The sequence below is a fragment of the Carlito syrichta genome, unplaced genomic scaffold (assembly GCF_000164805.1).
Source record: "Carlito syrichta isolate Samal-C Ts95f unplaced genomic scaffold, Tarsius_syrichta-2.0.1 Scaffold309730, whole genome shotgun sequence".
In the NCBI taxonomy this organism is placed as follows: domain Eukaryota; kingdom Metazoa; phylum Chordata; class Mammalia; order Primates; family Tarsiidae; genus Carlito; species Carlito syrichta.
The window spans coordinates 145,274-168,128 of record NW_007253826.1 but is presented as its reverse complement, the minus strand read 5'-3'; the positions used below and the strand labels follow the sequence as shown (position 1 = coordinate 168,128).

The 22,855-nt window shown below is 39.4% G+C and overlaps 1 protein-coding gene across 1 annotated transcript in view; it reads right to left on the bottom strand.

Moving 5' to 3' along the window:
* ZSWIM5 (zinc finger SWIM-type containing 5) overlaps window positions 1-21,182 on the bottom strand; it is a 56,665-nt gene extending 35,483 nt beyond the window's left edge. The window contains 5 exon segments of the mRNA XM_008067665.2: window positions 3,672-3,822; window positions 5,059-5,207; window positions 18,258-18,614; window positions 19,411-19,432; window positions 21,102-21,182. Coding sequence (XP_008065856.1) covers window positions 3,672-3,822; window positions 5,059-5,207; window positions 18,258-18,614; window positions 19,411-19,432; window positions 21,102-21,182 — 760 coding nt within the window.
* Window positions 21,183-22,855: the final 1,673 nt, after the last annotated feature.

The window sequence follows — 22,855 nt, the reverse complement described above, 5'->3', positions numbered from 1 at the left end:
GAGTGCAGTGGCTGCTCCTGGCCACTGCAGTCTTGACCTGCTGGGCTCCAGAGATCCTTCTGCCTCAGCCTTCCAAGTAGCTGAAAGTACAGGTGCGCTACCATGCCTGGCTCATTTTTTGATTTATTGTAGAGATGAGGTCTCGCCAAGTTGCCCAGTCAGGTCTCAAACTCGCAGGCTCAGGCAATTCACTCACCTCAGCCTCCCAAAGTGCGGGATTACAGGCTGAGCCACCAAGCCCGGCATCACTGGTGATTTTAACAAGAGTCACTTCAATAGAGTGGCAGCAATGAGCAGTGGAAACCCAACAGGAATGGGCTCACAGAAGAATGGAGGTGAGCAAATAGAAAGAGTGAGTGCAGATAACTTTTTCAAGAGTCATTGTTTTGAAGGAAAGAAGAGGAATGGGGTAATAGTTGGAGGGGATAGTTAAAGCATTAAAGGAATATTTATAAAAGCTTGAGATTAAAGATATTAGAGCATATTTGTATGCTCATGGGAATGATCCAACAGATAGAGAAAAGTTAATGTTGCCAGAGAAAGGAAATTAATTACAGGAGCAAAGTTCTTGAGAAAAGGAGAGAGGATAGAACCCAGAGCAAACATATTAGGGTTGGTTTTTCATGGCAGCAAAGGTACTTTATGGATTTTAACAGAAGAGAAGCATAGGGGTATAGACATGAATAGGTTAATAGATTTATAGGTGGGGAGATGAAGAAACTTCATGTCTGATTGCTTTTATTTTCTCTAGCTCAGGAACGGAAAGCAGTGAGCTCATTTTTCTCTCCACATTTATAGTTCTTATAAACCCTGCATAGGTCTTCCACAGGTGGACAGGCCTTACGATCAATGAGAGGTCCTTAGAATAGTTAGAGGAAGCATGAAAGCAAATGTGCTTTAGTATCTGACCCAGTAAAGCTTCCTTTAGTGCAGTGGCTCTCAAAATGTGGTCCCTGGATCAGTGGTATCAGCATTCCCTGGAAATTTCTTAGAAATGCAATACTGGAACCAGACTCGGTGGCTCAGCCTGTGAGTAGATTGCTGAGGTGAGTAGATTGCCTGAGCCCGTGGGTTCGAAATGACCAGCCAGGGCAACTTGGTGAGACCTCATCTCTATAATAAAAATGAAAAAATTAGTTGGACATGGTGGTGCCTGCCGTAGTTCCAGCTACTTGGAAGGCTGAGGTAGAAGGATTCCCTGAGCCCAGCAGGTTGAGGCTGTGTTGGCTGTGAACGTGCCACTGCACTCCAGCCTGGGCAACAGAGTGAAACTCCAACTCAAAAAAAAAAAAAAAAAGAAATACAACCCTTAGTGCCTACTTCAAACTTACTGAATCAGAAACTGTGAGCTGGGTTCGGTGGCTCAGCCTATAATCCCGCGCCTTGGGAGACTGAGGTGAATGGATTGCCCGAGTCCGTGGATTTAAGACCCGCCCGGGCAACTTGGCGAGACCTCATCTCTACAATAAATCAAAAATTAGCTGGGTGTGAAGCGCGCGCCTGTACTTCCAGCTACTTGGAAGGCTGAGGCAGCAGGATCGCCGGCGCCCAGCAGGTCGAGGCTGCGGTGGCCGGGAGCGGCCACTGCACTCCAATCTGGGTGACAGAGTGAGACTCCAACTCAAAAAAAAAAAAGAAACTCTGTGCACAGGATCCAGCAACCTGGTTAAATAAGTACTCCAGGTAATTCTGAAAAGTTAGAGAACTGCCGTGATCGTATAGTGGTTAGTACTCTGCGTTGTGAAAAGTTAGAGAACCAATGTCTTCGAAGAATGCCGCGAGGTTTTTGGGAGGTTGATATAGCAATTTTCTTATATATGAAAATGTCAGAAGCAAGAGCTTTTATAACAAACTCAAGTATATAACCAGAGCTTTAAAAACACTAGCAGCCGGGCTCGGTGGCTCAGCCTGTAATCCCGCGCCTTGGGAGGCTGAGGTGAGTGGATTCCCTGAGCCCGCGGGTTCGAGACCCGCCTGGGCAGCGAGACCTCATCTCTACAATAAATCAAAAAATCAGCCGGGCTAGTAGCGCATGCCTGTAATTCCGGCTACTGGGAAGGCTGAGGCGGAAGGATCGCCGGAGCCCAGCAGGTGGAGGCTGCGGTGGCCGGGAGCGGCCACTGCACTCCAGTCTGGGCGACAGAGTGAGACTCCAACTCAAAAAAAAAAAAAAAACACACTAGAAATTGCTGGGCATAGTGGCTCATACCTGTAATCCCAGCCAGCACTTTGGGAGGCAGAGGCAAGAGGACTGCCTGAGCCCACGGGTTTGAGACCAGCCTGGGCAACATGGTGAGACCTTGTCTCTACAACAAATAATAATAATAATAAATTAGCCAGTCATGGTGGTGCATGCCTGTAGTTCTAGCTACTTGGAAAGCTGAAGCAGAAGGATCACCTGAATGCAGCAGGTCAAGGCTGCGGTGGGTGTGAGCGTACCACTGCACTCCAGTCTGGGTGACAGTGTGAGACTCCGACTCAAAAAACAAGAACACACTAGAAACTAGCTCTGCTTACTTCTTCTCAACCCAAAGGCCAAGCGCAAGTCCACAGCACAAACCTGTGACTGGCACAGAAATTACTCTAAGACATTCAGGCCTCAGATGAAACTGACTTTCTGAATGAGGCTAATTTCAAATTCTTAAGGAATATGCATTTTGAAACAAAAAGAACTTAGTAAGACAGAATTGATGGAGATGTTACAGAAGGATGCTTGATTTAAAGTCAGACAGATTAGGGTTCCAGTGATAGAGTTATGATTTACTAGTGTATAATCTTGAGTTCAGTACATAGAAGCCTGAAAACAGGGCAAGGAGTTGAGTATTAGTATTGTAAAACTGGTTGTGGAGAAGGGGAGTTGTAAAGAGGAATGATGACCAAAGAGGACTGCCTTGATATTGGAGAATATAGAACAGAGAGGCTATTCAAGAGGGCACAGTTCTAATCTAATCTAAAAGTTCCAAGGGGAATGGCACTAAATTGCATATTTAAGGTCAAGAGAAAAAATGAAGTTGGTGATTGGATGTAAGGAATGAAAGAAAAAGCTCAACAATAAGTTGGGTAGAGTGAGGAATGGTGGCACCAATGCCAGAGTCATGGGAACCTCTTATTTGTAAAAGAAGGCATGAGTTCACTTTGGATTTCTTAGTGGAAATGGTCAATGGACATTTGGTAATATGGGACTAGAACTTAAATGAGTGGAAAGAAGATAAAGCTGAAATTACCATATAAGTAAGCTCTGAAGCCATGACATTAAAAAAAAAAACAGTTCTCAAGGGAATATAGAGAAAGAAGAATAGAAGGCCAAAATCCAAGTCTTAAAAACTGCTTTAAGTCTAAGAGATCTGGCTAGCAGTGATGCAAAAGAGCAGACTCAGGGAAAGCAGCAAAAGTGAAGCTGATACATATTTGGGTAGCCAGGCTAACACGATGCAACAGAAGCCAAGCAGAAGTTTCTCTCAGCAAAGGTTTCTATGTGGTAATATCTGGAACAGAATGATTGATGTCAACAACAATGCACAATGTTGTAGAAGCAACAAAATTGAGTTCAGAGTTAGTCTGGGTGGCCTCTGTAGAACCTGAACCTATCACCAGCTGGTCTTAGCAAGATCCACGCAATGATTGATGGCAAAAGCTGGTAGGAAACACTTCTCTGAGAGATGGTGACTTACCTAGCTCATCCCAGAGCTGCCTGCACTTGTCTGTCATGCTTGTTCCTTGCTGCCTCCAGAGTGTGAGTCGTGGGTCAGCCATAAACTGCTCAGTTATAAGTGTCAACATCCTGGCTCCATTGGAATCTCTCATCCGCAGCATTTCTCGAACCTGACACAAAAGAAGAGGCGAGATTGGTGATTTCACATAATAAAAAAGGAGGAGGAAAAACAAGGAGGGGAGGGAGAGGAGGTGAAGATGAAGTATCTGAGCACAACATATCCAAAAGAGCCAGAAAGGTCTCTTGCTCTGTAAGCAAGAAAGCATGATGCTTATATTGAGATACCACTTCATACCCACTAGGATGGCTAGAATCAAAAGGTCAGATAACAAGTCTTGGCCAGGATGTAAATAAATAAAAACCACACTGTTGGTTGGAATGTAAAATGATATATCTTGGAAAATAGTCTGGCAAATCCTTAAATGACTAAACATAGAGGTATCATATGACCCATCAGTTTCACTTCAAGAGAGAAATGAAAATATATGTCCAAACAGAAACTTGTATAAGAATGTGGCAGCGTTATTCATAGTGGTCCAAACGGTGAAAACAACCCAGATGTTCACTAACAGATGAAAACTGTCCTATGTCAGATGAATGGATAAACAAAATGTGGGGTATCAATATCATGGAGCATAAAAAGGAACGAAGTACTGATTCATGCTACAACACAGATGAATCTTGGAAACATTATGCTAAGTGAAAGAAGCCAGTCACAAAAGACTACGTACTGTATGAATAATTCCAATTCATATGAAAATCCAGAGTAAGGAAATCTACAGAGACAGAAAGTAGATTTGTGGGTGCTTAGGGCTGGGAGAAAGGGACATGAAGGACAAGGGAGATAGGAAAGAGTAAGAGATTTCTTTTTGAGGTGATGAAAATGTTCTAAAGTTGTGATGATGCTGCATTTATCTATGAATATGCTAAAAAGCATTGAACTGTATACACTTTAAAGGATAACTTATACAGTTTGTGAGTTATATCTCACTAAAGGTGTTAAGGGGGAAAAAAAAAGGAAAAAAGTTTACGGTGAAAGTCCCCAGTTTCAAAATACTAAATTTCTTCAGAGACACTCTTGACTATAGTCAACTATAGTCTTCAAGGCTTCATTGAGCAGCATTGAGTTAAAAGCAGAGAGAAGATATTTCCTTGTTTAAATGCCCCAGCAATGCTAATTCATTTAGAGTGGAGCAAAACAAATAGGACTATCAGGGTGAGGCAACCCCTCCCACAACATTTCCAGTATTCAGTACAGTTAGGTCAAGTGAGCTAGGTACAATGCATGGTGAGCCCAGTTTACCTTAAGAAAGTCAACAACAAAAGAAAAATACTTTTCATCTTACCTTGGCAAACATTGAGTTTAGTTGCTTTCCAGAGCCATAGTAACCTCCCTGTGAAAGAAAAAGTTTCACTTGTTCTTTCACTTGTTCTTCATCCAAATGCCAGCAGTTCTCATCATCAATGCTGGCCCCAGCTGTGGGGTCAGGGGCACCTGTGAGGAATGGGAACGGTGAAATGAATCCCGAGTTCACATGCAACACATTTAGCTGGAGGGGCATTTTATGAGCATATTCAAATAGAGATGGGTTATTCTGCTTTATTATGGGCTTTGTCAACTGCATGGTCCTAAATCAATGTAAGAGATCTGGTATTAGCCAGTTTCATGTTCATTTAAGTCTCAGTTGTAGCCTCTTCCAAGTTCTACAAATACTATCCTATGAATACCAAAGACTAGAAGGAAGAATACAACATGCAAATAATCCATTTTTTCCCTAAGAGGGTGACTTAATTTTTTTCTTTTTTCTTTTCTATGAAGTTCAAATATGCCTAATGTACACATATTTTAAAATAAAAAATACTTTCTTAGAACATAAAAATTCTGTTTTTAAAGTTCACTATAAAACTTCCCCCTAAAGCATATGTAGAGTTGCATACAGGGTGACATAATTTTACAAATTTATACTCAAAATATCTTTCATATCTGGGCTAACTTTGACACCACCACTTAAAACATAGTTGTGGTTATTCACATATCCTTCTCCCCTAGTAGTCTGGTAACTCCACAGTTAAATCCCTAGTTGAATTCAAAGCTGAATCACCTATAGCACAGTGTTGATAATGTGACAGGCATTCCAGGAATGTTTGTGAAATGAAAACTGAATCTTTTTCTCTTGGTCTCTTATAAACAGAGTTCTGTAACAAGTTTTCTTTTAAATTTTTAACTGACAAATAAAAATTGTGGGGTACAATGTGATGTTTTGATCTATGTATACATTATAGAAAGTTTCAATCAAACCAACTAACATATATCCATTACCTCACTAATTTCTCATTTTTTGTTAAAAATGTTAACAAATTCTATCTTAGTAATTTTGAAGTAGACAATACATTAGTATTAACTGTGGTCACCATGCAGTGTAATAAATCACTAAAACTTATTTTAGAAACCTGCCTCACTTGACAACAGGCCATAAGTCAACAATCTGTAAGTGTAGTCATGTGATAGGCTACAAATTCATGTCATGTTTTAATCAGTTAGTCTATGTTTCTCCTTGTCTCTCCATGTCAGAGCACTGCTTAAATGAAATCTGGGTCTATACAACAAAGCTACTCTTCTGCTAAGCTTTTTTAGTGCATTTTATCCTCCAGGGGAATTAGGAGGGCTAACATATTAATTTATTCCACAAATACAAATTAACACATATGATCTGTCAGTTTATTATATCTACTATATGCTATTTTTCTTCAAATGTTTTATTCCTTTTTTTGGGTGAGGGTCTCACTTTGTCACCTAGACTGGAGCACAGTGGCATGATTACAGCTCACTGCAGTCTCAAACTCCTAGACTCAGGCCATCCTTCCATCTTAGCCTCCCAAGTAGCTTGGGACTACAGGCATATGCCACCATCACTGGCTAATTTTTTAATTTTTTGTAGAGACACAATCTCACTATGTTGTCCAGGCTGTCTTGAATTCCTGGGCTCAAGCCATCCTCTCGCCTTGACCTCCCAAATTGCTGGGATTACAGGCATAAGCCACTGTACCTGGCCTCAAATGTTTTGATACAGTTCTGATTGTATCACTTGAAGTGATACAGTTCTGATTGTATCACTTCTGTGCTCAACAGTTTTCAGTGATATTCTATTCTTACTAAATTATGTCCAAATGCCTTAGCATGGTAGTCAAGGCCCTCTAAGCTCAGGCCCTATCTTTCATTTCTAGTATTGTCTTTCCCTATATTTATGCTATGCTTCATTCAGAAACAGTATTCCCAGATGCCAATTACATTTGCTTATGACTTTACTTGTGTTTTTCCTCATCCTCCCTCTAACCCATTTTTTTGGCCAAAAAAATCAAGAGTTCTCATTGTCAATAATACCTTAGCTCTAGAGTTAGGGCTGCACTGAGAAATGGAAACCATAAAATAAGTGTACAGAAAGGCTAACACTGCTGAGGTTCATACTTGGGTTTACTTGGCAGGAGGGACTTTTTTTTTTTTTTTAAACTCTCTCACTGAATTAGCTATATACCCATTACCACCTGCCAAAAGTATGCCCATCTTATGCTCATATGCTCAGCATATAAAGGCAATAACTTTTCATAGCATGTTATTATTACTTCCTTAAAATGCTTGTCATAGCATTTTATTGTTACATCTCTTGCATTTTGTTTTACATTAGAACTGTTTATTTCTCAGATATCCCCAACTAAGTTGGAATTTTTTAAGGATAGGGATTCATTTTTGTACCTCACAGTACCTGGCTCCTTATAGCACTGAGTTAATATTTATTTATTTAATTTATTTATTTTTTGAGTTGGAATCTCACTCTTGTTGCCCAGGCTGGAGTGCAGTGGTATGCTCATGGCCACCGTAGCCTCAACCTGCTGGACTTGGGCGATCCTTCCACCTTAGCCTTCCAAGTAGCTGGAACTACAGATGAATGCCACCACGCCCGGCTAGTGAGTTAATATTTATAGGAAGAACAAATGTATGTCTCGTAGATCATCTAGATTTGGTAAGCAAATATTATATATTCTTTTATATGCCAAAAGTGGTAAATCAAAACAAATATGACCCTTATCTTTAAATATTTATTAATAACAACCATTTATCGAGTCTTTCCTACATGCCAGAGGCTAAGCACTTTTTATATATATGTCCATTAGAATGTATACTCCTTAAGGGCAGAAACTGTTTTGTTTGCTGATATAGTCAAAACATGTAGAAAAGTACCTGGCACACAGTAACTGCTCAATAAATGTTTATTGACTAAATTCCAAGGAATATTCGTAACTCTATAAGGTGGTTCTATTATTCTAATTTTAAAATAAAGAAACTAAAGTTTAGACAGGGTAAGTAACTTAGATGGAAAGTACATGAGCCAGGATCTATCATGTTAGCTTGAGCCTCCAGCCTCATACTGCTGTGATCCACAAGTTGGTTTCAGGCCAACTGAACTAAGTTGATGGTGTGTCTGAAGTCAGCCAAATCCCATTCTTTTTTGGCCTATCCTACTACAGAGAATATGGGATTCGTCAACATTTTTCCCATAGTGAGGATAGAGTTCTCAGTAGTACAGTGATTCTAAAATGTTAATATACAGAGTAATCACTTGGAGTGTGTGTTAAAAACACAGATTACAGAGTCTCATCTCAAATGATTCTGATTTTCAGCAGCTCCATAGAGATGGAACTGAGGTAAACTAGGTTAAACCAAAGACTGGGTTTTTGAGTATCTCAGAGCTAAGGATTGGGAGGAGGAAAGAACAGCAATGGTGCTCCAGTGGCAGAGGGCAGGGATGGTTTGAATACCAATTCTGACCCTTGGGTGGTTCAGTTAGGATATGACAAAGCAGCAACAGGACAATGTGGAGTGACACCCCTCTAGGGATTTTTTTTTTTTTTTTTGAGTTGGAGTCTCACTCTGTTGCCCAGATCGGAGTGCAGTGGCCGCTTCTAGCCACCGCAGCTTCGATCTGCTGGGCTCCGGCGATCCTTCCGCCTCAGCCTTCCAAGTAGCTGGAACTACAGGCGCGCGCTACCACGCCCAGCTAATTTTTTGATTTATTGTAGAGATGAGGTCTCATCAAGTTGTCCAGGTGGGTCTCGAACCCGCGGGCTCAGGCAATCCAATCACCTCAACCTCCCAAAGTGCTGGGATTACAGGCTGAGCCACCGAACCCGGCCTTTTAGAGTAGATTTTTTTTTTTTTTGAGTTGGAGTCTCACTCTATCGCCCAGATTGGAGTGCAGTGGCCGCTCCCGGCCACCGCAGCCTCGACCTGCTGGGCTCCGGCGATCCTTCCGCCTCAGCCTTCCAAGTAGTTGGAACTACAGGCACGTGCTACCATGGCCGGCTAATTTTTTATTTAGTGTAGAGATGAGGTCTCGCCAAGTTGCCCAGGCAAGTCTCGAACCCGCGGGCTCAGGCAATCCACTCACGTCAGCCTCTCAAAGGCACGAGATTACAGGCTGAGCCACCGAGCCCGGCCCCTCTAGGGATTTGAGGGGGCTATGGAGAGAAGTAGAGAAACCCTGGGGCCACAGCAGCTGTGGAAGACATAAGGTATCATTTATAGGTATCTAGTGTGCTAACTATAGAAAACCGCTGGGATAAGCCTAAGAAAAGGCAGAGTCTTGAGAGTTATTAACAGTGTAATTTCACCCAAAACTTCAAAAGGATTTATTTAATAGGAGAGAAAGGAAGGTAAATTGTGCAAATGTTTGCTGAACCACAAGGGACCCAGGAGATGGGAAATTGAGCAGCCAAAATGGGTAGTTGCAACACCAAAGGGAGTTAATCTATCCAACTAACAAACTATAAGGAGTTGATGTGACTTTGAGGCCATCAAAGTCATCTGTGAAGAGCATGAATTGGCAAGAGGCTCCAAGGAGAATTTTCTAAGACATTTTCATTTACTAAATTAGTATTTACTGAGTGCCTGATATATAAAACAAACCTGTGCTAAATGCTGAATATATAGTGTAAAAGCAGATACAGTCCCTGTCCTCACATAGTTTACAGTCAAGGAGAGAGATGTTAAGCAAAGAATCACACATATACATTTTTATGTGGAATGAAAGAAGGGCCAAAGGTTTCCCTGAGAAAGTGACATTTAAGCGGATACCTGAAGAATAAATAGGAGTTAGCCTGGCAGAGAGTGGGAAAAATCTGTTTATTCTTTGTTCAAAAAAAAGTATGAAGTGATAAATTACCTTGGTAATTAAATGCAACTATAATAAGGGAGGGACAAAGAGGAGATAGGAGGGAGGATATTCCTTCAAGGAGAAGGAATATCATCTGAAAATGTAGGCAAAAGCCAGATCATGCAGGGTTTTGTAGGCCATAGAAATTTGGACTTAATCCTAACAGCAATGGGAGGTCATTGAAGGATTTTAAACTAGAAGTGATATGATAATGTCTGCAGTAATAGAAAGGTCATTTTGGATGATTGTGTTAAGAATGGAACAGAGAGGAACCATAGTGGATATGGAAAGATCAATTAGATGGCTGGCTACTGTAGTTAATCTATATGAGTGATTATCGTGGTTTGATTTAGGGTGATGGCATTATGAATAGGGAGAGGTAGAAAATTATGAAATAAATTTAAGAGGCAAAATGAACAGCTCTTACAATAGAACATATGTGAAATATAAAGAAGAAAAAGGTGTTAGGGATAACCACAAGGTTTCCATCATGATTCAGTAACTCGAAGGTGGTGTTATTTACTGACATGGCGAATATAGGAGGATAAGCAAGACTGGGGAAGAAGATCATAAATTCACATTTGGGCATGTTGATCTTGGGATGTCTGTGGTGTTAATCAGTTGGATATAGAATCTAAAGCCCAGAAAATATAGGAGAAATAAATCTGTAAGTCACAGTACACAGATGACATTTGAAGTTAAGGATGTAACTGAGATTGCCTACAGAGATCATGCAAAATAAGAAAATTCAAGATTAATCTTTAAGCAATGTCAACATTCAAAGGTCAGGTAGTATAGTAAAGGACAGCATTTAGGAATGAATGAAGTAGAGTACAAATCATTTTAACTAGATAAACGAGGCCTGAAGCTCACAAACTGGCTTCTTCAGCTGTCTCTCACTAACTCAAAGGCAAAATCTTACCAAAAAAATCCTTAAATTTAAAAATTAAATTAAATTAAGTCTCTATACATTTTCACTTGTTAAAACATTTAAATCTTTTCATAAAAAGAAATAAGTATGAAACTACTTAATTTCAGTAGTGATAAAGTGGACATAGTCAACGTAAATGATACTTTAATGCTATATTCTGAATTTTTCCTAAGAATTATAAGAGAAATGGTGACAAGTGAAGATAAAATGGAAAGGATGTCTTTTATAAATAATTATGAAACAAACCATTTGTGGGTTGAAGTTCCAAGTTAGCATTGAGACAGTACAATAAAACCTGTCCTGAGGAGGCTATTAAGTCTGCAGAACCAATTTCTCTTTCATTCTTAAATATCCTAAAACATAAAGAAAATAAAAATCGGCCAGGCTCGATGGCTCAGCCTGTAACCCCAGCACTTTGGGAGGCCAAGGCGAGTGGATTGTCTGAGCCTGCAGGTTCGAAGACCAGTCGGGGCAACTTGGCAAGACCTTGTATTTACAATAAATCAAAAAATTAGCCAGGCATGGTAGTGCACACCTGTAGTTCGGTTACTTGGAAGGCTGAGGCGGAAGGATCACCAGAGCCCTGCAGGTTGATACTGGGGTGGTTGTGGGTGTACCACTGCACTCCAGCCTGGGCAACAAAATGAGACTCCAACTCAAAAAAAGAAAAAAAACCAAAAACAAACAAACAAACAAAAAACCAAGAAAATAAAAATCTACCTATACTATAATTCCACCAGGCATAGGTTTTTATATTATACAGTATTTTCTTCCAGTCTTTTTGTTCTAAACATATACATATGTGCAAACACACATATACACACTTTTAAAATTAACTACATTTTTTACTGTAATATACATTATGAAAAGTGCCCAAATGTTAAGTGTATAGACTGATGAATTATCATATAATGTTTTAACTGTGTAACTATGTCATCAAAGTCAAGAAATAGAATGCTACCAGTGCCCACACGCCCCTTCCCAAACATTATCTTTTTCTTTTCCCCAAAGTCACTATCCTGACTTCTAGGGATTTATTTTGAACTTTACAAATGTAGAATCATACAAGAAGTATCTTTTGCATTTGGCTTCTTTTATTCAACATTGTGTTTGAGAGATTCATCCTTGTTTTTGTTTAGCAATACTTATTTTCATTGATGTATAGTATTCCATTATGCAGATGTATTAATTTATTTAGCCATTTAGATTATTTGTTTTAGGCTATTGTAAATTATGCTCATAATTTCCATTGGGCAGACATCTAGGAGAAGAATTTTTGAGATATGGGGTATGTATATGTTTAGTTTTAGTTAGATGATACCAAATAGCTTCCTAAAGTGACTATTACAATTTACACTTCTACCTGCAATTGTCGTTCAAGATCTTTACCAATATTCAATAATGAAAGTTTTAAAAATTTAGCCATTCTGGTGGTTATGCAGTAGTATCTCATTGTGATTTTAATTTGCATTTCCCTGATTAATAGTTAGTTAAAACATCTTTTTTATTTTTTTGAGTTGGAGTCTCACTCTGTCATCCAGACAGTGCAGCGGCCCCTCCTGGCCACCGCAGCCTCGACCTGCTGGGCTCCAGCAATCCTTCCACCTCAGCCTTTCGAGTAGCCGGAATTACAGGCATGCGCTACCATGCCCAGCTGATTTTTTGATTTTATTGTAGAGATGAGGTCTCACCAAGTTGCCCAGACGGGTCTTGAACCTATGGGCTCAGGCAATTCACTCACCTCAGCCTCCCAAAGGCGCGGGATTACAGGCTGAGCCACCGAGCCCGGTTAAAAACATCTTTTAATGTTTACTACGCATTTGGATATCCTTTTTGTTAAACGCCTGTTTGACCCTCTTGTCTAATTTTCCTATTGTAGGGATTCTTTATGCATTTAGGATACAAGTCTTTTTTCGGTTACATGTATTATAAATATCTTCTCCCACTATTTGCTTGCCTTTTCAGTCTCTTACTAGTACCTTCTGATAAATAGTAGTTAAAAATTTTAATATTTCAATTTATCAGTCTTTTCTTACTATAGAAAAAATTTTCTACCTTAAAGAAACGAAGATGTTCTTTTACCTTCTATAAGTTTTATTCTTTACTTTTCACATTTATGACTGCAACTGATTTTTCTGTGTGATATGAGATCGAAATCAAGTTTCAATTTTTTTCTACGTAAATATCCAGTTGCTCCAGCGCCAATTTATTAAAAGGTTTCTTCTTTTCCCTTTGTTGGGCATTTAATGGAATCCTTTCACTTTCAAAACTCATGTTTTTGTTTCAAATTTTCCTCAATTATTTCATTGATGAATTTCTTAGCACTGTTTTCTATTTCTGGAACCCCTGTTATTTAAAGATTGGAATTCTAGGACTCATTCTCTTAATTTCTGCTATCTTCTCATTCTTTTTTTAAAAAACTCTGTCTTTTTGCTCTACTCTATAGGCACTTTCTTTAACTTTATTTTCCAACACTTCTATTGAGTTTTAAATTGTTCTGCCATCACATGTGTAATATTCTTGAGTTCCTTCTGTTCTCTGAATTTGTTTTTGTAGCACCTAGTTCTTATTTAATGACTGCAATATCTTTTTATTTCTATGATGATAATACGTTTTCAGTGTTTTCTTCTTTCTGCAGTGTCTATTTCCGCCAAATTGTCTTTATACATTTGTTAGTTCTGCTCCGTATTTTCCACAGTATTCCACACTGTTGACCATTCACTTCTTGAAACTCAGTGCTACAGTGACTTTGATAATAACTTGCTAGCTTCTTCTCCTTCTGCTTTGCTAATTCCTAACTGGCTTTTCTTTCATCACCTGTATGAGGGAAGACCCCCCCCAAAAACTGGAATTTATTAAAAATTATGTATTTATTCTTACATGTTTAAACGTCAGTCACCTTCAAAGTATTCTCTGCTTGATGTAATACCCCTATCAAGACATTTTTTCCAGTGTTCAAAACAGTTTTTGAACTTGTTAATTGTGATACCTTTTAGCACTTCTGATTTTTTTGTTTGTTTGTTTCACCTCTTCCACATCGGCAAAATGTTTTCCTTTGCGGACTTTTCTCACCTAGAGAAATGGAAAAAAGTTGCTTGGGACAAGATCAGGTAAATAGGATGGGGCATGGGGGTCATGCCGTTTTTGGTCAAAAACAGTTGAACACTCAGTGTGGTGTGGGCAGGTACTCTTGTAAATCACCCATCACGAAATGGGCAAATGCACTGAAAGACTCTCAAAAAAAAAAAAATTAACTGAAGTTGAATGCAGCCTCTCACAACAATGCTAGGTGGTACACGGATGCCAGTGGGTTCCTAGAACATCTGCCCAGCAGGGGAAGCCTGTACAATGGTCCTGCCCTCCAAAAGATAATTCCATTTTTTGGGAATCCCCTTTGTATAATCAAGGACACAGTCATTCAACAAACACTTACAGATGATAGGCGCAGTGGCTCACACCTGTAATCCCAGCACTTTAGGAGGCAGAGGCGAGAGGAATGCCTGAGACCAGGGGTTTGAGACCAGCCTGGGCAACTTGGCAAGATCTTGTCTCTACAATAAATTAAAAAACTACAGGCTCAAACCTGTAGTTCTAGCTACTTGGAAGGCTGAGGTGGAAGGATCACCTGAGCCAAGCAGGTCAAGGCTGTAATAGCTGTGAGCATGCCACTGTACTCCAGCCTGAGTGATAGAGTGAGATGCCTACTGAAAACAAAACAAACAAAGACAACAACAAAAACCTTATAGATCATTTATTGTTTTCCAGGTACCATGCTTGGTGATGGAGACTCAGAAATTAGTAAAACATGGTTCCTGGTCTGACCCCTCAGATTATCTCACTTTTCTCTTGATATGCAATCTTTCTTTCTGGATAAAAGGAGCTGAAACCCTGGCCGGTATACTGTATGCCAGAGAAACTTGGGGTATTGATTTACCAGAGCAAATCACAAGTACAACATGGAGTAGTACTAGAGGCAGAGTTTGAAAGATAGTCCAAATTTGAATCACCAATCCAAAAAGGACAAGGCAACTTCTAGTTATAAACATATATAGGGACTAGCACAAGTCATGGTTTCAGGAAAGCAGGGAGCCAAACAAAACCTGAATCTGTTCTTGAGATTAAAAGCAGGAAGCTATCAGTGTTAGAAATCTTATTCTTGCTGTTTGAAGTCTGTTTTGGGGAGGAAAGGGGGGTTGGGAAAGAAGAAATGGAAAATTTTCTAAGTGCTTAAAGATTCAGTAGGGAACAGAAATATGACATTCTATGTTGCAGACTCCAACATTCTGACTTACCTCCTCTCAGCTCCAGACCCATATATTCAACTGTTTATCAGAAATCTTTACCTAAATGTCCATAAGCATCTCAAGTTAATTTCATTTTCCTCCCAAATTCATTTTTCTTTTGTACCCTAAATGAATGGCAACATCATTATCAAATCCATCAATGCCATCCCAGTTAGATATTGAAAAATTCAGTTTTATGTTATCTTTGTCTTCACTTCCCACTCAACCTACACACCTGGATGTTGAGTGCAGTCCATGTTACCTCTATGGTATCTCCATTTTTTGAATCATTGCCCATACCAGCCCTGTTATTAGAAATAGTTCAGGAAAGTCCTTGTAGAATAATATGAAACCTGGGGTAGAAAGGTATTATAAGTATGAGAGAAACACGTGCAGAAGTAGTATTTCCTGGGGAGGTTGAGAATCACATCTCAAGTTCATTGTGGCAATTACAGTCTAATTTCAAAGAATAAGATACTGGGATAGGAGGTGTAATGAGGAATGAAGTTTTCTTCAGCACAGTGGTAATGAGGGAAGAGGGCTGTTTTGGTGACAGTGGTGGTAAAAAGGACAGGGCCATACAGGTCCTGAACCAAGGCAGTCAGTTCAAAAGGAGGTGAGAGTTTGGAAATAAACAATTCTGGGAAAATGACAGTAGGAATGAGGCACAAAAGCAGGACATAGACCAGTTGATAGGGTACAGAGCTATTCTTCTCTCTGGTGCTATAGACCTGGGGCAGAACTCAGGTATCTAAGAGCTCTAAGCATAAGGAGGCTGGAGAAATAGAATGGTCTCCCTATGTATAATAAAAAGAAGTACAGTGAGTTACTCTTGGACAGTATCATTCAAAGAGAGTTCAATTATCATGTAAACACTACAACTTTGAGTATACAAGGAGGGATCTCCCAAAAATGGAATTATTTTTTGGAGAGGCCCCTTGTAGTACAGGATTCCCCTGCTAGGTGAATGTTTTAGGAACCCATTGGCATCAGTGTACCAGCCAGTGTTGTTGTGAGAGCTGTGTTTGGCTTCAGTGAATTTTTTTTTTGAGATTTTTTTTTCAACACGTTTACCCACTTTATGATGGGCAATTTTTTTTTTTCTTGGAGTTGGAGTCTTACTGTCACCCAGGCTGGAGTGCAGTAGCATGCTCATGACCACTGCAGCCACGACCCACTGGGTTCAGGTGATCCTTCCACCTCAGCCTCCCAAGTAGCTGAAACTACAGGCCCACGCCACCAAGCCTGGCTAATTTTTGATTTATTGTAGAGGTGAGGTCTCGTCAAGTTGCCCAGGCTGGTCTTGAACCCGTGGGTTCAGGCAGTCCTCTCACTTCAGCCTCCCAAAGGCTGGGAGCCTTATGATGGGTAATTTATGAGCACATCTGCCTACACCACACTGAGTATTCAACAGTTTTTGACCAAAAAAAACGGCATGACTCCCATGACCCACCCTCCCTATTCATCCAATCTCACCCTGAGCAACTTTTTTTTTTGTTTCTCTGGATGAAAAAAGTCCTCAAAGGGAAACTTTTGCCAATGTGGAAGAGGTAAAACAAAAAACAGCAGAAATACTAAAAGACATCAAAATTGACAAGTTCAAAAACTCTTCTGAGCAGTAAAAAAAGCATCTTGATAGACAGTACTTGGAAGGTGACAGAATTTTAAACATGTAAGAATAAATATACAACTTTTTATAAATAAATTATGGGTTATTTTATTATTTTTAAAGCAACAGAACATTTTTGCTAGTTAGCTAGAGCTCCCGGAAGCTGCCTGTCTGACTATCCTTGTTTCTGAGGTGTACTGAGGTTGTATGGAGGATTTGATTTGTTCTACTGAACAACTGGGAAAGGCAGGCCTTTTGGCGCGTGAAGTACTCTATTAGACAGGCTACTCACCTGGTCTCACTGCCTCTTCCACACAAGTAGCAAAGTTATTTTCCAAGAAAGAGGTCATTTAGAGAAACATAAAACATGAATTCTGAAGTCAAGTGAACCTAGGTTATAAATAATTTCCTTATTTATTTGTTTTATTATTATTTTTTGAATTGGAGTCTCTGTCGCCCAGGCTGGAGTGCAGTAGTACACTCACAGACACTGCAGCATTGACCTGCTGAGCTCAGACAATCCATCCGCCTCAGCCTTCCAAGTAGCCAGAACTACAGGCTTACGCTACCATGCCTGGCTAATTTTTTTGATTTATTGTAGAGACAAGGTCTCACCAAGTTGCCCAGGTAATCCTCTTATCTCAGCCTCCCAAAGTGCTGGAATTACAGGCTTGTGTCACCACGCCTGGACAATTTCCTTATTTATACCTCACAGAGTAGTTTTGAAAACTAAATGAATTAACATATATAAAATCCTTTGCATGGTGCCTGGAATATAATAGGACCTAACAAACAAAATAAAAACTTGGCTCATATATCACCTCATCTTAAATTTTTTCAATGGTTTTCTCTGATTAAGTTTCTATAGTCTGGTTTCATTATGGAATACAAGCATTTATTTCAGGCCTGCCTAGGTTATAAGCTACTGTGGAGGCCATGCCTGTCTTAGTCCCTCAACAATCAGCACTATTCCTTGAATATGGTACTTACTCAAATAAATACTTGTTTAATGAATCAGTTTAATGAATGAGTAATAATCTCTTTCTCATGTACCCCCATTATATAGCTCATAAGTACAATGCTAACTGATGCTCCTAAGGATAACTCTGATGCTATATAGGATCCTGAAATGTCAAGAGAATTCTCATATCCATCTGATTCACTGAATGACACAAATCATTTGGTGCTTTTTCTCACTGTTGAATATTTTGGGCTCCTGGGGACAGGGATTACATCAATAAGAAATCCATAAACGAGGCCAATATATAACTTTAACATTCTTTGTCCTTTGCCAAAGCCTTTATGAGACAGAAAATCAGATTGCTTTAAGAAACTAAGAGTTAAAAATAGTTGTTTGGATAGAATGAAGTGATTAAAGTTAAATGACTGCAAGTGCAGAAATACTTCAAACTGTAAACATGCAATAAAGCAACAAAGTAGAAGTAAGAGGGTTGCTTTGGTGACAGTGGTGGCAAAAAATACCCTTTTTTTGGCAACAAAAATGTACAATTACCATTCACTTGGTTGATTTCTGAGTTGGAGGACAGAATTTCATCTGCCAGTTTCTGTGCAGTAGGAAGAACTTCAGTGTGGTGTGCTGTGATTAAATATTGAATAAATTTTTGTAGCTGGTCCCTATTCATCTGGAAAAGGGTTTCTGAGATAGGAAGACGCAATTTGACTTGGTCTGGTTTACGGATCCTGTAGAGTGAGAGTGCTACCACATGAGCGCAGTAGAATATGTCCTTGTTCCCACAGCCACATGTCACTGAGGTGATTTTGCAACGATCAAAACTGATTGCAACTTTGTAAGTCACTGCTGGTTCAGAAGCCGTGGACGGTTCAGTTACTGTGCCACTCAGATGAAAACCTAAGAAAACAAAGAAGAAATTGTATTTAGAAATTCGATAGAAAGACATTTAAAGATTCTCATTTTACATTTCAATTCATTAATTGAGAAACTACTTACTGAGTATCTCCTATATTTGTGGTAGGCTTTGCCACAGACAGAGGTCAATAAAACTCAGTTACTGCTCTGAAGGAACACACAGTCTAGAGAGTCCTTACCCTGGAATCCATCAACCTCCTGAACTAATACAAAAACTTTGTACATATGGGATAGTTCATAGCTTTCATCATAGTCTCAAAAAGGTTAATAAGGAACCCCAAATAAGTTAAGAGCGCCTGTAGTAAATTTTGAGCTCTAGGTGGTAGCTAAAAACAAGTCTACAAATAACCCAGTATAATCTAGAGTAAGGTAAGTGTTATAAGTGAAAGATAACAGAAATAATACCACGAGGAAGGACAGAAGGAAGACCAAGGACATTTCTTGGTTTTTTTTTTTGGTTAGAAAATAAAGTTTATTTAGAAAGTAAATTAGAGAGAGAGAGAGCAAAAGAGAAAGAGGAGATTCACCTCCCCAAGGTAGGGGAGGGAGCCAAAACCAGGAAACATGGCCTGGTCACAGCTCAAAGAGCACATGACCACACCATAGTTTACCAAGACAATGGCCACAATGACCTAGCAATGGCCAAGAACAACATTTCTTCCTTAAAACAATTCCAAAATGGTGACCATAAGGAATATGTGAAAAGCAAGAAATCTGCTAAAACATGGAAGGCTCTGCTTAGTACAATGAAACTATATAGTGTCACACTTCTACTCACTGGGCAAACACCACCAATAATTCTGAAACGTAGAGAGAATGCATGTTTAAGTTACAACTAAATTGAAAAAGATCAAATCAATAGCAAATCCATTCTATAATATTTATTCTTTACTTCAAATATGATTCTCTTTGACAAGAATATATAGTCATCTAATCATTCAGTCATTCATCAAAAGTTTAATGAGATCTTAAGTATTGGACTGCTAGGCCTAGGGATGTGAATTTTAAAAAGGGAGAACATCAAATATTTGTTAAACGCCAATTATGTAGCAGAACTGTGTTGGGTGCTTTTAATAATTTATTGAAACAACCTTATGAAGTCAGTATTATTTTCCTTATTTTAAAGGTATATAAATAGAGGCTCAGAAAGTTTAAGTAACAAGTAATTTGCCTAAGACCCTAGCAAGTGACAGACCTAGAGATGTGAAACCAGGAGGACTGACTGACTCCAAAGTTCATTTTCTTTTCATTGTATTTCACTACCTCTAAAGGATGCCACAACAAAGTCTTTATCATAAAAAAATCACAGATATCCTGGGTGCAGTGGCTCATGCTTGTAATCCCAGGTACTTGGGAGGCTGAGGTAGGAGAACTGCTTGAGGCCAGGTGTTCGAGATCAGCTTGGGCAACATAGTGAGATACCATCTCTTAAAAAAAAATTGAGAAATTAAAAAATTAGCCACATTTAGTGGTGCATACCTGTCAGTCACTGCTACTTGGAAGGTTGAGATGGGATGATCACTTGAACCTAGGAGCTGAAGGTTGCAGTGAGGAGACAGAGCGAGACTTCGTCTCATTAAAAAAAAAAAAAAAATTTGAGACAGGGATATGACTTGGCCTCCTCCACATATTTAACCACCAGAGTTTGCAACTATGCATACACTGGAGTCATCCTACAGACCACAACCTTGGAAAAAACCTAATAAAATAAATAATGTTTTACCATAAATCTTGCCTGGGAAGACAGTCCCTGCCTACCCCTCACCCTCATGTGTACAAGGACCACACACACAAACTCCGACTGTAATGCTTACTTCATAATAATAATAAAATTCTCACCATAGGTGGGGCTTATCTGCCAAATTTTTGTACATTCGACGTATGAAGTATGTATCTATACTCGTGCAGTTAGAACCCCTCCCTAATCATGCTAACACATAATTCCTTTGAAGTTACACCCCTTCCCTTATCTAATAAAAGTTACCGACCAGCAGTCTTTCAGGAGCCAACAGGAGAACTTTCTCCTAAGCTGTCTTCCTTGTACAAGCCCCCAGTAAAACCTTGTCTGGGGTTTTGTTTGGCCTCGTGTCAATTTCTATTATACAAAAGCCTGAGAACCCACAGTTGGTACAAAATCACAGACACAAAAATAAATAAATGATTACAATATGATGTGTCAAATGCTAAGGTGAGGCTAGTTTCAGAGACTTTCTTGTTTAACTGGACCTTACACTTAAAACAGGAAAGCACTTTTAAATAATCTTATATTTAAATATTTGCCAAGTAATAAAAGGTGCATATGTAAGTTTCAGAACTACCATTGTGACATGGCAGAATTTTAAAAATGCTGGAACCACTGCCATCTTCCAGTACTTTGTCAAAATGACCAACACCCCCCAAAGAGGACAGGCCCTCAATATATGTTCTCCAGTCCTTCTAGAAAACATGGAGTTGTTCCTGGTCACTTACGTGCAAATCTCCTACAAGAAAGGTGATATTGCAGACATCAGGAATATTGTTCAAATAGCAATGCCCCACAAATATTACCATGCACGCTGTTGGCAAGATTCTCGCCAAGAGAATTAATGTATTAAGAACTCTAAGAGCAAAGATAATTTCCTCAAATGTGTAAAGAAAAATGATCAAAAAAGAAGAAAGCCAAAGAGAGGGACTTGGGTTCAACTGAAGCTTCTGCCTGCTCCATTCAGGGAAGCAAAGTACACTTTGTGAGAACCCATGGAAAGGAGCCTGAGCTGCTGAAACCTATTTCCTATGAATTCATGGAATAATAGGTGTCAAAAAAAAAAAAAAGAAAGATAGAAAGAAATCTCTGTACTGTAAAAAAAGCAGAGAAAACTTTCCACAGTTCAAGTTTCAGACAATTATGGCTAATTAAAATAAGAATAGGATCCAAATTTACAAGCATACTCATAAAACTCAGTCAAATTATCACTACTGAAAGCACATTTAGGTATAATCCAAAGAAAGACGCACATTACTGAAAAAGTTAAGATTAATTTCCAGAGCAAGAAAAAGATAAAGATAAATTTGTTAACTTCACAGTCTCCAGGTATATATTTTAAACTTCATAGATGTTTTTCTCAGTTAAACTTAGCTGTGGGTTTAAAGATATTTACTGTCATTTGTTTAAAGCAAAGTAAAAGAGTTACGTTCAAATATGATTAAGTGGAAGGGCATGGTGGCTCATGCCTGTATTACCCAGCACTTTGGGAGGCCAAGACAGGAGGATAGCTTGAGCCCAGGAATTCAAAACCAGCCTGGGCAACATAGCAATACCTCGTCTCTACAAAAAATCAAAAAATTAGCTCAGCATAGTGGGACATACCTGTAGTCCCAGCTACTAAGAAAGCTGAGGAAGGTGGATCCCTTTAGACCAGCCAAGACTGTGGAGAGCCATGATGGTGCTACTGCACTCCAATCTGGCGTGAATGAGATGCCAACTCAAAAAAAAAAAAAAAAGAAAGAAAGAAAGTGTTAAGTATAGGTAAAGACTGCCTTCACTTAAGAACTAAGGAAGAGAACTGCAGGGTTGAGAAGCAGCTCCTCTCCCAACCTCTAACCACCAGACGTTGCCAGTAGAGTAATACAGCAGAGAGCACATTATACTAGGAATTAGGCAGCCAGAATCTGTTACTGACTCTGTAATCTTGGACCACTCACTTTACAACTCTGAGTCTCAGCTTCCTTCTTAGCAAAGTAGGGATAATAATACTTACTCTATCTCTCAAAAGTACTTTGTAAAACTGTAAAATGTCCTACAGATTATTATTAATGTTTTAGGCAGTCTCTGTTAATGAACCTCCACATAAAGGGAATAAGAGACAACTTCCCCAGTGGCTAAATTTCACAGCAGTTGGAAACCAGATTCTTAATTTCCCTTTGGCTACTCAGGAATATTTAGTATATTATTGAGAAATGACTGACGTACTCATGAAGAGACCCCGCACAGAAGGGCTACACATTAAAATTTCATAGAAGATAGTGCTGTCACTGTGGAAAAGCTTAGGCACCAACCCCTTGAGTCTAAAAGGTGGGCAGAGGCCAGGCTCGGTGGCTCAGCAGAGGCCGGGCTCGGTGGCTCAGTCTTTGGGAGGCTGAGGTTAGTGGACTGCGTGAGCCCACAGGTTTGAGACCAGTCTGGGCAACTTGGAGAGCCCTTGTCTCTACGATAAAAAAAAAATTAGCCAGGCATGATAGCACGT